The sequence below is a fragment of the Sapajus apella genome, unplaced genomic scaffold (genome assembly GCF_009761245.1).
Source record: "Sapajus apella isolate SASKATOON/1434 unplaced genomic scaffold, GSC_monkey_1.0 scaffold38, whole genome shotgun sequence".
Taxonomy (NCBI): domain Eukaryota; kingdom Metazoa; phylum Chordata; class Mammalia; order Primates; family Cebidae; genus Sapajus; species Sapajus apella.
Window position 1 is genome coordinate 18,068,995 of NW_022436978.1, and position 15,371 is coordinate 18,084,365.

At 42.5% G+C, this 15,371-nt stretch overlaps 1 protein-coding gene and 1 pseudogene across 3 annotated transcripts in view; both read left to right on the forward strand.

Annotated features, from left to right (window-relative positions):
* Positions 1–15,371, forward strand: part of MCF2L2 (MCF.2 cell line derived transforming sequence-like 2) — a 243,153-nt gene that overhangs the window by 144,712 nt on the left and 83,070 nt on the right. For all 3 annotated transcript variants that reach the window (XM_032298476.1, XM_032298477.1, XM_032298478.1), the window contains exon 15: positions 9,895–9,977. In XM_032298476.1, the coding sequence (XP_032154367.1) occupies positions 9,895–9,977 (83 nt within the window). The remainder of the gene's footprint in view (positions 1–9,894; positions 9,978–15,371) is intronic.
* Positions 7,220–9,197, forward strand: LOC116564966 (annotated as a pseudogene).

Genomic DNA, 15,371 nt, shown 5'->3' on the forward strand with positions numbered 1-15,371 from the left:
TTCTGATTTGTGACTTTTATTTATGGGTTAAGATTTACAGACATAAAAATTGTTACAATGAAATTTATCCATGAAGATTAAAATCAGATGAAACCAAACAGCCTGAGAAGACTCAAGCTGTCCGGCAGCCTCTTTCCAGCGCCCTGCACACTGCGGACAGCCTCTTCAGTGCCCTGGCGCACTTCCTTCCATTACGTTGTCTTGGTTTGGGAATGCGAAAAGTTGCCATATAATGTGTTTCTCACCTCCTGATACTTTAAACAGACTTACATATCTGCAAATCATTGTTAAAACATTTGCAGTCAGTTTTATAAGATGTTTTTCCTGGAAACGAAACATTACCAATATTGTTTAGAGTATCAACCCAGAGCATAAAAGCCAATTTGACCAGTCAGCAAATTGAACTAATTACTAACATTACTAGCTGGGAAGTTTAAGATCTTAGATTAAAAAGGCTCTGAGGCTGGGCGTGGTGCCTCATGCCTGCAATCCCAGTGCTTCGGGAGGCTGAAGCAGGATGATTGCTTGAGCTCAGGAGTTCGAGGCTGCAGGCTGCAGTGAGCTATTATGACACCACTGCACTTCAGCTTGCATGACAGAGCAAGACCTTGTCTCAAAAAAACAAAAACACCCTGTGAAAACTTTGAAATAGGCAAAATTGACCTTGTGTGGTGGCTCATGCCTGTAATCCCAGCACTTTGGGAGGCCGGGGTGGGCGTATTATGAGGTTAGGAGTTCAAGACCAGCCTGACCAACATGGTGAAACTCGGTCTCTACTAAAAATACAAAAATTAGCCAAGTGTGGTGGCACATGCCTGCAGTCCCAGCTACTCAGGAAGCTGAGGCAGGAGGCTTGAACCTGGGAGGCAGAGGTTGCAGTGAGCCAAGATCGCGCCACTGCACTCCAACCTGGGCGACAAAGCAAGATGCTGTCTCAAACAAACAAGAAATAGGCAAAATTGCATTTAGGACCCAGTCTCTTCTCTTTCTTCATTTCTCATTTCCACAAAGCCTCGGGACCACGTAGGCTTGTTCCTCAGGCCTGCCCTTCCCCTCCAAAGGGGCTTCAGTCTATACGATGTCCCAAAACCTTCCTCTCTCCATCCCTTCCTCCAGGATGCCCCTGCCAAGGCAGCTGATCTGGACTAGAGGTAGAGGCAGTCTGAGTGAGTTCACCGCAGTGCATGGGTGACGGGCAGTCCGAAAGCCCTTTAACACTCCTGGAAATAGTTGCAGTTTTAAAAAGGGGACAGACTGCCCAGTTTTCCAAAGGAATATTTAAGTGGCTTTTGCAGGCAATGAAATGGAAAGGAGGAAAAGAAGTGCTAGGAAGAGCCAGGGAGGTGGAGCACGCAGTGCGGACACACCCGCTGTAGTCACGGCTGGGCAGCATGCTCCTCCTGCTCTCCGCAGCAAGACCCAGCGGGCCTCAAAAAAGGAAAAAGGTGAGGGTTCCCCCTTTGGCATCGGTTCTGGAGAGGAGGACAGAGCCACTCATTCCTGAGGCTGGCATTTTTCCCTCTGGGACGGTGTCTTGTGGACGCCGTGGCCCGGCTGTGGGTACACGCCTGTGCCGCCCGAGGCTGCGGGCACACGCCTGTGCCACCCGAGGCTGCGGGCACACGCCTGTGCCTGCTCCCCTCCCTCCCTTTCTTGCTCACTATCCTCCCCTACGTCCCATTTAGTAGAGACACTTTGATAACTCTTGAGTCTTGGCATACCTTTTCATTTTATTTCCCAGTTCCATAATTAATTTACATAATTCATTAATTTTACAACAGCAGAAAATGCTGAGCTTTTAACACTTTCTTATCACTCTTTAAACAAAGAGGGTGGCACGGGCCCTTGAAATCTGCTTTTTTTTTTTCTCTCTCCTCAGAATCGGGCCTAATAGCGCCTGTTTTTAAGAAAAGTGATTATAATAGTAAATAATACTTTCACCTTAAATTACCAGATACCCTTGCTTTATTATTATTATTATTATTATTATTTTTTTTTTTTTTTTGAGACGGAGTTTCACTCTTGTTACCCAGGCTGGAGTGCAATGGCGCGATCTCGGCTCACCGCAACCTCCGCCTCCTGGGTTCAGGCAATTCTCCTGCCTCAACCTCCTCAGTAGCTGGGATTACAGGCACATGCCACCATGCCCAGCTAATGTTTTGTATTTTTAGTAGAGACGGGGTTTCCCCATGTTTACCAGGATGGTCTTGATCTCTTGACCTCGTGATCCACCCGCCTCAGCCTCCCAAAGTGCTGGGATTACAGGCGTGAGCCACTGCGCCCGGCTATTATTATTTTTTAAGGCAGAGTCTCTCTCTGTCACCCAGGCTGTAGTACAGTGGCGTGATCTCAGCTCACTGCAACCTCCACCTCCCGGGTTCAAGCAGTTCTCCTGCCTCAGCCTCCCAAGTAGCTGGAAGTACAGGCGCGCACCGCTAATTCTGTATTTTTAATAGAGACGTGGTTTCACCATGTTAGCCAGGCTGATCTCAAACCCCTGACCTCAGGTGATCCGCCCCCCTCGACCTCCCAAAGTGATGGGATTATAGGCATGAGCCACCTCGCCCAGCCCAGACCCTGGCTTTAAAGTGGTTGGAACTGAAATCGCTTTCTACACATTCCTAAAACCATGAAGTAAAATCATTTAACTTTGGGGAAAAGCAAATTTAATTCCACTCAAAGTTGCTATCTCTGCTTTAGGGAAGAAAAAAACAATTTCAAAAATCAATTGAAAATGAGCTATTGGGACTTTTCAAAATATAAGTTTAAAAAAGATTTATATATCCTTTAGAGAAGCTGAAAAAAATTTCTGTTTACAAAATTCCTCCAGGCTAGGAACTTAGCCTGTGTTTTTTTGTTTGTTTGTTTCCAATTTTGAGAGCATGTATTTCCTCAAAATACAGGGGAGGAGGAACAATTAGATGAGAAGTGTGTTGAGAAAATGTAAGAAGTTACCATTCAAGGTGCCCCTGGAGAGCCTGTGTGTTGGTTGGCGTCACTTTGGAACTGGAGAGAGGCTCGAACTGGGAGGTGGAGGTTTGTGGGTGGATATGGGGGTTTGGGCTGTGAGGGGAGCTGCACCCAGAGCTCCATTCCTGCCTTCATTGCCACCCTTTTTCTTCAGGATAAAATGACCATTAGGGGAGAGGGGCTGTTCCGCCTGACTGGCCTCCCGACAGGGCAGGCATGAGTGACTGTCCTTTGATAGCACCTGCTGGCTGCCAGCCCGCCCTCTCCTAGGGATACCCTAGGGGCAACTCAGGGTGAATGGAGGCAGGAAAAAGGATGCAATGTCACAAGAAAGGACTGTTGCTCTGCTTGAGAAGAGCTGCCTTCAGCCATTCAGTGGAGCTCCTAAGGAATCCCTCACTAAGAAACATGGCAGCAATTGCTGAGTTAGTCTGGGGTCATTATTTTTGTCTACTCTTTGCATAAAAGAAAGCTTTTACTTGAATGTGCCCTCTTCCTCCTAGAGCTTTCAAAATGTGTCATTTAAAATTTTCCCAAAAGTACTTTGGCTACAATTCAGCTTTCATCTCAAAATCAGAACCAGTCTTGGCGTGCGTGTGTGTGTGTGCGCGTGCGTGTGTGTGTGTGTGTGTGTGTGTGTTGATATATATATATATATATATCTCAACACACCAAGGTATACCAAGGCACATTTAGTGTGTATATATATAAATATATACATACGCACGCATATATACATATATATGTATGTACATACATATATAGACACATATATATACACCAAGATTATCTATATTAATCTACTTTTCAATGGCAAAACCTCAATTACTTTTGCACCAACATACAGAGGTGAGGTTTCCTAGCAAATCACACATCTCCCTCATTTTGCACAGAAGAGAATAAATGCACAGGAGGTTGGGTGACTTAGCTAACGTCTCACAGCTAGTGAGAAACAGGAGTCTATATTAGTGCTCAGTACCTGCTGGAGGTCAGGCAGTACCTCCTTGAGTCCCCAAAAGGTAGACATCAAAGAGCCAACCATAAGTGCCATTTATTGAGCCTTTCCTTGTGCTAAGACATTATCTTTCTTTGTGCTAAGACATTATCTCTAATTGCCACATCAATCCTCTGATAAAGATGTAATTATCGCAGTTTTACAGATGAGGGAACTAAGGTACAGAATTCTTGCCCAAGGTCACTTTTAAATAAAAAGTAAGCCAGAAACTCCCATCTAGAAGTGCTTCTCACATCCAAATGTGTGCTCTTTCGCTCTTGATGAGGCTTCCAAATTGCAGGTCACAGTGGTGATAGTGAACTCAGTTTGGTGGATTCACTAGCACTTAAAAAGAAATCAGTAAGAGCAGAAAGAAAACAGGTAACATTTAAAAATAGGCTGGGAGCAGTGGCTCACGCCTGTAATCCCAACACTTTGGGAGTCCAAGTCGGGCAGACACCTTGGGAGTTCGAGACCAACCTGGCCAACATGGTGAAACCCTGTCTCTACTAAAAATACAAAAATTAACCAGGCGTGGTGACAAGTGCCTGTGATCCCAGCTACTCGAGAGGCTGAAGCAGGAGAATCGCTTGAACCCAGGAGGCAGAGGTTGCAGTGAGCTGAGATCACACCACTGCACTCCAGCCTGGGCAACGGGAGCGAAATTCCATCAAAATAAATAAAATAATTTAAAAAATAAAAATAGAAGATACCACATCAGTTATGCCGTAAATGAAAAAATGTATGTGTGTGTGTGTGTGTGTGTGTGTGTGTGTGTGTGTAATGATGTACTTCTTATGAGTTGTGGTAGACTTTGAAAGCCACTATGCTAGAACACAGCTAATCTGTCTACACCTTAATAAAACATTGGTGTACAGTGCAGCTTTCATGAATGCAGCCTCTGGATCTGCTGTGGGTCCCTCCCATTCCCTCAATGGCACCAGTGTTCTATTCCACTGGACTTGCTTGGCAGAGGACACTTTCTCTACCCGCATGCCAACTGTCTGCACATGTCAGCAAGAGCCAGGGTTGATGCAGCTGAGTCTGTGCCAAAGCATTTCTGCAAGCTCCTGAGGGCACCTCATGCATGACAAGATCTATACATTAGGGAGACATCAGCATTCAGTGTTAAAGATGACAAAGTCCATTACCTACACCTGAGTCATTACTTTTCTATCACTAGGTTATTAGGAAATAAGATTATGTAATCCACTCTGCATACAAGAGATCAGTAGAGTTCCAAAGAGCACACTGCATCTTATAACCCAGAGCAGGTTTCACAGTGAGAGGAAGTTTTGTCAGTAATAATGGTCACTCTTTCTGAAGGGCCTGGGGATCCAAAGATGAGTTCAAAGTCTAGTAGGGGAATTGGGGCATAGTAATGTCATAGACAAGAAACTGCAAAAGGATACAATGTAACATTCACTGCCTTATGAGTTAGTTCAACTTTACATAGAAAATGTGAGAAAAGACTTTTGGTAGTGTGGTGAAAATAATTAGACTGAATTTGAATCCTGGGACTAGTTTGAATGTGAATCCTGGGACTGGTATTTACTCATAAATAAATAAATAAATAAATATATGTAATTATATTAAATTATATTTATATAATATTTAATATATTTATATATTTTTATATTATATATTACATATTTAAAATATAAAAATATATTTATATATAAGTATCGATATACATAAATATAAAATTTTAAAAATATAAATAAAATAGAAATCTATTATATTTTAATATATAAAGTATATGTTTTATAAAATTACATATAAATATAAAATATATAAAATATAAATATAAGATATAATATATATTAGTATTTATATTTATATATATTAAATATATATGTTAAATATAATTATGATATATATTTCATTATATTAAATATATTTGATTAATCATTATATATATATTTATATATACATATATATATATATATTTTTTTTTTTTTTTTTGAGATAGGGTTTCACTCTGTCACCCAGACTGGACTGCAGTGGCATGGTACCAGCTCACCACAACCTCCACCTCCCAGGCTCAAGTGATTGTCCTGCCTTAGTCTCGCGAATAGCTGGGATTACAGGCGCATGCCACTACTGCTGAGCTAATTTTTGTACTTTTAGTAGAGACAGGGTTTCATCATGTTGGCCAGGCTGGTCTTGAACTCCTGACCTCAAATAATCCACTGACCTCAACCTCCCAAAGTGCTGGGATTGTAGGTGTGAGCCACTGCACCTGGCCAACTTCCATATATTGACTCGTGAAAAATATTATCTGGTCCCTGGTCAGATATATATGGATATACATATGGAGATATATATATGGATATGGATATATATATATATAGTAGAGGGAACTAAAATTTAGATTCTTATTGGACTGACATTCTATTTTAAAAAGAAAACGTGTGTGTGTGTATGGACCTGGAATATAAGATCGCCATATTGTTTTAGAGCTGAATTGGCAAAACTAGTATCCCAGATACTTCTTTAGTTAGCTTGCTTTCTGGATATGATACCAGAATTGGGAAGACAACCTACAAAAAAGATGAAAGATCCGCAATTTTCTTTAGTACACTCAACATTTTAAATTGCGGACCCCATGGTCCGCATTGTGGATGCTGGAGCCTTGCCCGGACTGCTTTCTGGGAGCCAGGAAGCGTACTCTCCAGCTGCAGTGTCAGTCACTCGCTGAGCAGCGGGCTGTCCCTCTCATCTACTTTGCAAGGAGATTTCCCATCTATCTTCCTCAGTCAGGGGAGAGCTCATCCTTCAACTTGTGGTTCGAATTTACACGGAACCTTTGTGTTTACTCATTAAATTGCCCTTAACAATACTTTTGCAAGAGGGCCTTTTCTGAATCTATACTACCTTTTTTGAGAATGTAAATTAACACATCTAAACAGAACTGTAACCTGATTTATAAAGCATAAATGACGTTTCCCCAGTGTGTGTTGTAAAATATTGACTGCAAAGGGTAAACAAACTGTGGTACCTTCGAACAATATAAAATAGTCATTAAAAAGCCATTGAGTACTGATAGAGGCAGCACCAGGGATGTATCACAAAAGCCTTTTGCTACGTGAAAGAAGCCAGACTCAAAGGCTGTGTACACTCTACTCCGTGATGCTATTTACATGACGTTCTGGGAAGGGCCAAGCATGTGGACAGAAATCAGAGCAGTGGCTGCCAGAAGCTGGAGGTGGAGGGACAGGAGTGACTGCAAAGGGAATTTGGGATAGGGAAGATGTTCTGTATTTTCACTGTGGTGGTTTCGTAGCTTGTACGTGTATGAAAATGGAACCAACTCTACATGTAAAAAGGTTAATTTTTTGGTATGTAACTTATACCTCAATAAAACTAAATAAACCTCAATAAAACTAAAAACAAGACTTTAATAAAATGGATTGAAATGGAAGTGCCTGGCCCTGCTCTATGCCTGCCACCGCTGCCCAGGCCCGAGTGGTCCACTGCACCGTGAAGACAGACAGATTCCAGACGCGATGCCGGGAACTCGCGCCTCCAATCCCAGATGCCGTGTCCTGCAAAGGCTCCGTGGTTCTGGCCTACAGTGGCGGTCCGGACACCTCCTGCATCCTCGTGTGGCTGAAGGATCAAGGCTATGACATCACTGTGTACCTGGCCAACAATGGCCAGAAGGAAGACTTTGAGGAAGCCAGGAAGAAGGCACTGAAGCTTGGGGCCAAAGAGGTATTCAAGGGGGTTTGTGGAGTTGTTCATCTGGCCGGCCATCCAGTCCAGCGTGCTGTATGAGGACCGCTACCTCCTGGGCACCTCTCTCACCAGGCCCTGCGTCGCCCGCAAACAAGTGGACATTGCCCAGCAGGAGGGGTCCAAGTATGTGTCCCACAGCGCCACAGGAAAGGGGAACAATCAGGTCCGGTTTGAGCTCCCCTGCTACTCGCTGGCCCCCAAGATAAAGGTCATTCTTCCTGAGGATGCCTGAGTTCTACAACTGGCTCAAAGGCTGCAATGACCTGATGGAATACGCAGAGCAGCACGAGATTCCCCTCCCAGTCACTTGCAAGAACCCGTGGAGCACGGACGAGAACCGCATGCACATCAGCTACGAGGCTGGAGTCCTGAAGAACCCCAAGAACCAAAGCACCTCCAGGTCTCTAAACGAAGACCCAGGGCCTGGCCAGAGCCCCCAACACCTCTGATATTCTTGAGATCCAGTTCAAAAAAGGGGTCCTGTGAAGGTGACCAACATCAAGGATGGCACCACCCACCAGACCTCCTTGGAGCTCTTCAGGTACCTGAACAAAGTCGCAGGCAAGCACAACGTGGGCCGTATTGACATCATGGAGAACTGCTTCATTGGAATGAAGTCCCAAGGTATCGGCGAGACCCCAGCAGGCACCGTCCTTTACCACGCTCATTAAGGCATCGAGGCCTTCACCATGGATCGGGAAGTGTGCAAAATCAAACAAGGCCTGGTCCTGAAATTTCTGAGCTGGTGTACACCGGTTTCTGGCACAGCCCTGAGTGTGAATTTGTCTACCACTGCATCACCAAGGTAGTGGTGTGGAAGGCAAGGAGTGAGTGGAAGGGAAAGTGCAGGTGTCCGTCTTCAAGGGCTAGGTGTCCATCCTAGGCTGGGAGTCCCCACTGTCTCTCTATGACGCGGAGCTGATGAGTGTGAAGGTGCAGGGCGATTATGGGCCAATTGATGCGGCCAGGTTCATCAACATCACTTCCCTCAGGCTGACGGAATATCATCGTCTCCAGAGCAAGGTCACTGCCAAATAGACCCCTGTACAGTGAAGAGCTGGGGCCTCCTCACTTTGTAGCTCCCCCAAGTACAGGCACTAATTGCTGTGATAATCTGTTAATTTTGACGTGTTCTCCCCAGCAAGCAGGATAGTGGGGCTTCCAGGCCCCAGCTTTTTTCCCTGGTCCCCTTGAAGGCTGCAAATGCATCAGAGGCAAAGGTGGGGGGCAGTTGCAGTGAGGAGCTATAAAATAACAAAAGATTTTTAAAAATGGAAGTGCTTTTTCAGAAATAAGGACAATTCACCATCTAATCTCTGTTCACTCACTAATTTGTATTTTGATTCTGGATAAATTTAGCTGACTTTCAGGAATTTGTTTGCCGTAAATAGGAAAATAAAGAATTGCTTCATAGAAATTGAATCTCTAAATCTAAAATATCTAAATCTTGCCTGTAATCCCAGCACTTTGGGAGGCCAAGGCGGGCAGATCACCTGAGGTCAGGAGTTCAAGACCAGCCTGGCCAACATGGTGAAAGCCCATCTCTACTAAAAATACAAAAATTAGCCAGGTTTGGTGGTGCATGCCTGTAATCTCAGCTTTTTGGGAGGCTGAGGCATGAAAATCACTTGAACCTGGGAGGGGGAGGTTGCAGTTTTTCGTTTTTGTTTTTTTTTTTTTTGAGACGGCCTTCCAAGGCTGGAGTGCAGTGGTGAGACCTTGGCTCACTACAACCTCGGCCTCCCGGGTTCAAGCGATTCTCCTGCCTCAGCCTCCTGAGTAGTGGGATTACAGGCACCCACCACCATGCCCGGCTAATTTTTTTGTATTTTTGGTAGAGACGGGGTTTCACTATGGTGGCCAGGCTGGCCCTGAACTCCTGACCTCAGGTGATCTGCCTGCCTTGGCCTCCCAAAGTGCTGGAATTACTGGTGTTAGCCACTGCACCCAGCCGATACCTGCTTTTCAGAATGAGTTTTTAGTGTGCCTAATGGATGCTAGAAAGGGCAAACCATAGTGGATCCACAGAGTGGTTGGGGAAAGCCCAAGAAAGAGCAGCATGAGAAACTGGATCTTTTGCTCATTGAGAGAATCAAAACCAAAATCAAACACAGAAATTAGGAGAGAGAAAAATATAGATTAGGAGGTCCCCACAGTATCAAATCTTACCAAAATTTCTTTCACTTCAGAATGAAGTCTTTGAAAGCCATCGTGAGAGAGGGAACCCTCAGCTGGAGCAGCTGGCCAGGCTCGGAGACCTTTCCCCCTGCAGGTAAGACTGCAGACTCATGGGTGCGGGCGGGGTACGGGCAGTGAGGATCCCCTTTTACATCTCAGCACCGTCTTTCCCAGGTAAGAATCATAATATTTATCATACATACTAACTTTCGTTTATGTACCCGAGAACGAAACTTGTGAATCTCATGAAAGCCACAAGCAAAAGAGCGTAGACACTTTAGAAACCAAACTTCTAAGAATACACTGTTTTAAAAAACGGACTATCAAGAGACTATTCCATGTCAGCTTATGTTGCTATTGACTGGATTATTGGTTTAAACACATTTAAAGTCTCTTGGTTCCCCAAAGACACAATTTATACAAATGCTGTTTTTGCTCTGTAGAAAGGTGTTTGCATCCATACGAATGCCGTGCAGTTCAGAAAGCCTAAATTAGGGAGGTAAAAGCCAAAAATACAAGGGAAATTTATTTTTTAAAAATATTTATACTCAGAATTCCCATCATGACAGCCGTGCCAGCGCCGGTCACCTGTTTGACTTGTAAGCTGCTGTTATCTGTGGGGTCTATCATCATGCTTCTCGGCAGGCCTGTGAAAAATGTCTGTAGAATGAATGAACAGACATCTTTACAAACTTGCTCCTTGATTAAAGATAATATTAATTAGACTACTTTGTATTTTTTCACTTAAGTTGTATTCAAAGAAACATCTGTGGGCTCTTACTGACTGAAGTGTGTGCCTGAGTTATAATGAACGGCTCGATTCAACGTGTCAGAATGTGAGTGTTGAACGGTGTAATTGCTGAAAAATACCATTTGGCAATGGTATGTCCTATAGTTTTCCTTAAGTGACGTTTATCTTTTGAGACTTTTACTAAAACTTATACCTACTGTTATAAGAGTCTCAGTTAAAAGCATTAAGTGAGTTGATGAATTATTGTATTAACTTAGGAAGCAGGCCGGGTTCGGTGGCTCATGCCTGTAATCCCAACGCTTTCCAACTCTTTGGGAGGCTGAGGTAGGAGGATTACTCGAGCCCAGGAGTTCAAGACCAGCCTGGGCAACATAGTGAGACCCCCATCTCCACAAAAAATTTAAAACATTAGCTGGGTGTGGTGGTGTACACCTGTAGTCTCAGCTAACAGGAGACTGGGAAGATTGCTTGAGCCCAGGAGGGTGAGGCTGCGGTAAGCTAAGCTGTGAGCACACAGCTGCACTGCAGTCTGGGTGACAGAGCGAGACCCTGTCTCAACGAAAAAAACAAAAGAAAAAACTCATCGTAGACTGCTAGATCATACTTCTTATGAGAAACACAAAGGAAAAAAGTTACAGCTCTTAACTAATAAAAATATCTTTATGTTCTTGCAAAAGGACTTTTTGAGAAAAAGCAAACTTAGCCACTGAGTTAATCGAGAGGTAGAATCTGTAAGACTGCTGTTTTTGTTCTACCACCAGCTTTTGAATAAGCACTTAAGATCACTAGTCTTTGCTGCAACTGTTTAATCTGTATTTCCTTACTCCTTTTTAATTTTGTAGAGTTGAGTTTTGCTGTGTAACTAATGCAAACCTGCTTGGCATATAGAAGGCATTCAGATTTTGGGGGATTAATTATTCAGAACCCTAAGTGGACACTACACAAGGCATGGTTGCCTTCAAAACTTACAGCTAAGTAAAAAAAAACATGGAATGATTAGTAGGTAGTACAATAATGTATGTGTCTAAGCATCAATCTGGGGAGGAGGGAAGGAAGAGATGGTTATGGAAAGAGAGAAAGTAGGATTGGATTTCCAGAAGTTTAACAGGTACAGAAAAGAAGGCGTTCTTGGCAAGGAAAACCAACTTAAGCAAGGTATGGTCATGAATGGCAATTATCATAGATAAGAGTGGCAGTGGTAAAAACCAAGCTGTAGGGATGCAGGTGGAAAAGATTATTACATAGGGCCTTGAAAACCAGGTTGAAGAGTTTAGATTTGATGCTGGAGGCAGTAAGGAGTCTTTGAAGTCTGGAGTAAAGGAACACTGTAATGAAAGCTATGATTAAGGATTTTGTCACTGCAGAATGCAGAAGTGACTGAAAGGAAAACTGACTCAAAGAGACATTGAATAGCCCTCTCATTGTTACAGCAGAATGAATAACCTTGCATGTCAAGAGTTCTCTGGTTCTATTCTTATTGCAGCTATAGGATCCAATTACAGTCCCCAAATGTAGGTTGTTAATTCTTCCAAGTAATCACATTTTAGCACCAACTACCAACAACTACCAACACTCCTACCATGGCTGGCAAGTAAAAAGTTCTACCATAACCAAATAATTCAGATGCTCACGTTTTAAATATGGATTGAGTTACACAATATACTATGTGAAGAATTGAGCAGGCATTGGGTAAAAAACAGATGAGAGCACAGTGCATGCAAATATACTGAAGTACCAAACACTCCAAAGTATAAGGGCATTCCTGATAGTAGGAGATTACGGCTAAAATCGACTATATTTTGGACAGCTAACAAAATCAAAGAAAAGGAAAATGTAACCTTTGCAAATGGTATCTTAAGGTGCTATAGCTGCGGGTGATTTCATCCCTTTCTGAACATAATATAGCCATGCATTGCTTAATGAGGATAAGTTCTGAGAAATGCATCTCCTTTATTTATTTATTTTTTTGAGACAGAGTCTTGCTCTGTCGCCTAGGCTGGAGCGTAGTGGCACGATCTTGGCTCACTGCAACCTCCATCTTCCAGGTGCAGTGATTCTCATACCTCAGCCTCCCAAGTAGCTGGGGTTACTGGTGTTTGCCATCACACCCAGCTAATTTTTATATTTTTCGTAGAGTTGGGGTTTCAGCATGTTGGCCAGGCTGGTCTCAAACTCCTGACCTCAGGTGGTCTGCCCGCCTTGGTCCCCCAAAGTGCTGGGATTACAGGCGCGAACCACCGCACCTGGCCAAGAAATGCATCTTTAGGTGAGCATATTGACGTGCAAACATCGCAGGGTATACATGCGAGCACCTAGATGGAACAGCCTACTAGACGCCTAGCTACATGGTAGAGCCTGTTGCTCCTGGGCCACAAACCCGTGTAGCATGTTACTGTACTGAATACTGCAGGCAACTGTAAGACGGTGGAAAGTATCTGCATATCTAAACACATCTAAATATACAAAAGGTACAGCAAAAATATGGTATAAAAGATTAAAAATGGTACACCTATATAGGGCGGCTCCGTTACTATTTCATGGGACTGTCGTCATGTCTGTGGTCTACTGTTAACCGAAACGTCACTTTGTGGCACAGGACCATCTGAGGAAAGAACATCTCCCCATCTAGACATTCTAGCATGAGTCATTTAAGAACAGTAACATCTTAGATGGCCCTATAATGCAGAGAACATGAAAATCCTACAGGAACCAGGCTAAGATCATGTAGTACATTAAAACAGAATGAATGATTATATAAACAATGTTCATGAAAAAGTTTAAATACGTATCTCCTGATAATTTTTCAGTTGTTTATTGGAAATCATAGATTTTTTTTAAAACTCACTAATTAGTTTGCCATATGAGAGCAAAATTCAAATAATACAAATATTTAACATTTTGGTACAAAATGAACAATATGGAAAAAAGATGCAAACCAACCAAAAGGTAAAAAAATTTTAACAATAACACTGTGTACAACCATCTTCTATTCAAGTGACTGTCCAAGCTGATAGTTTATTTTCCCTTTGTTGAGATAGTCCTGCATTGGAGCACCAAAAAGTTTTTTCCTTCTTTTTTAAAAGGTTGAAACCCTTTTATGTACAAATACGCTTTCTAGTGTGTGATGAAGGAATCATCTAGCAACTTGCTTCTTAGAAAAAAAAAGGAAGTGCCTTCATATTTCCTTGAAATTTAAACCTGCTCCATTCTATTCTAAGCAAAATTAAAAAGGACGAGGTTCAGAAGAGCTCTTTCAGCAAATAAATAATTGTTTCACAAAAGCATTGCTGTAAACAAGATCACTTTGATGGCCAGAGACACGGATGTTTTCAACCAATGGTAACTCTGAACACTTCCAAGTGCAGATACACAGGGTATATATGGCCAAAAGGCAAAACATTATTAAAGAATCAACTGATACAAATTAATTATAAGCCTGTTGCTTGGTCAAATATGCTTTTGTTCTCTATGTTTTTTTTTTTTTTAATTGGTCAGAAAACTTAAACTGTAATGATCTAAAACCCTGTATCTACTCTGAAAGTAACTACAACCTAGAATGTTTGACACTGTAGTTTTGACATTAGTTAAAAATGCTAAATTAAGCAATGTAAACAAGCCTCAAATTTCAAAATAGAAAAAAAATTAAAGTTTCTGTAAACATTAAAATGCTACCTGCTAAAAACTGTAAAAATCATCATCCGGTTGTGTATATTGAGACTTTTTTTTAGTTTTGTTTTGCATGTTTCAGACATCACCTCATTATATGAGACATCTTATTTTCCCTAACAGGTCCCTCCTGCAGGCAAAGGTCTTTGAGTCAGTTCAGCCACTTTTGCTGATGTCATTATTTTGGCCTTCATACAGTCTCCCTAGCAGTAGACACCACCTTGTTCTTTCTGTAGTGAGGAGAGGTAGTGTGTATTATAGCCACATTTTTATCCTGCTTTATAAAATAAACGTGACTGACTTTATTAGATCTCAGACACAACTCTTTGATTACAAGGAACATGCAGCTTTAAAAACGCTTTAAACCTCAAACTGGCAACTCTTCTATCACATTTTTACTCTGTTTTCAAGTTTGAAATATTTAGAAAATAAAGATCACCTCTGAGAGCTATTTGATGAAAATAGATTGTTTTAGATATTATAACTTTGATGTTTAATGCTCTCAATTTAAAACTCTAAACTTGGAACAAAGCGCTGTGTTTATAAGACCTTCTGGGGAGGGGGTGGGTTAATTTTAGGAAACAGTACAATGATTTAGACACTCAGATTTCATCTTATAAAATTATGGAGAAATTAGGCTTTTAACGTTCTGTCTTTCCATTTGAAGTCTGTCCATTATTATATTCCTCTATGGAAACTACATTCAAATAACAACCTTAGACACAGGCCAATACTGAATACTTTAAAACCGTTGAAAAATTCATTAAAACGAGCTTATTTGAATTAAAAATGGTTTCTCATGGCCGGGCGCGGTGGCTCAAGCCTGTAATCCCAGCACTTTGGGAGGCCGAGCCGGGTGGATCACGAGGTCGAGAGATCGAGACCATCCTGGTCAACATGGTGAAACCCCGTCTCTACTAAAAATACAAAAAAATCAGCTGGGCATGGTGGCGTGTGCCTGTGATCCCAGCTACTCAGGAGGCCGAGGCAGGAGAATTGCCTGAACCCAGGAGGCGGAGGTTGTGGTGAGCCGAGATCGCGCCATTGCACTCCAGCCTGGGTAACATGAGT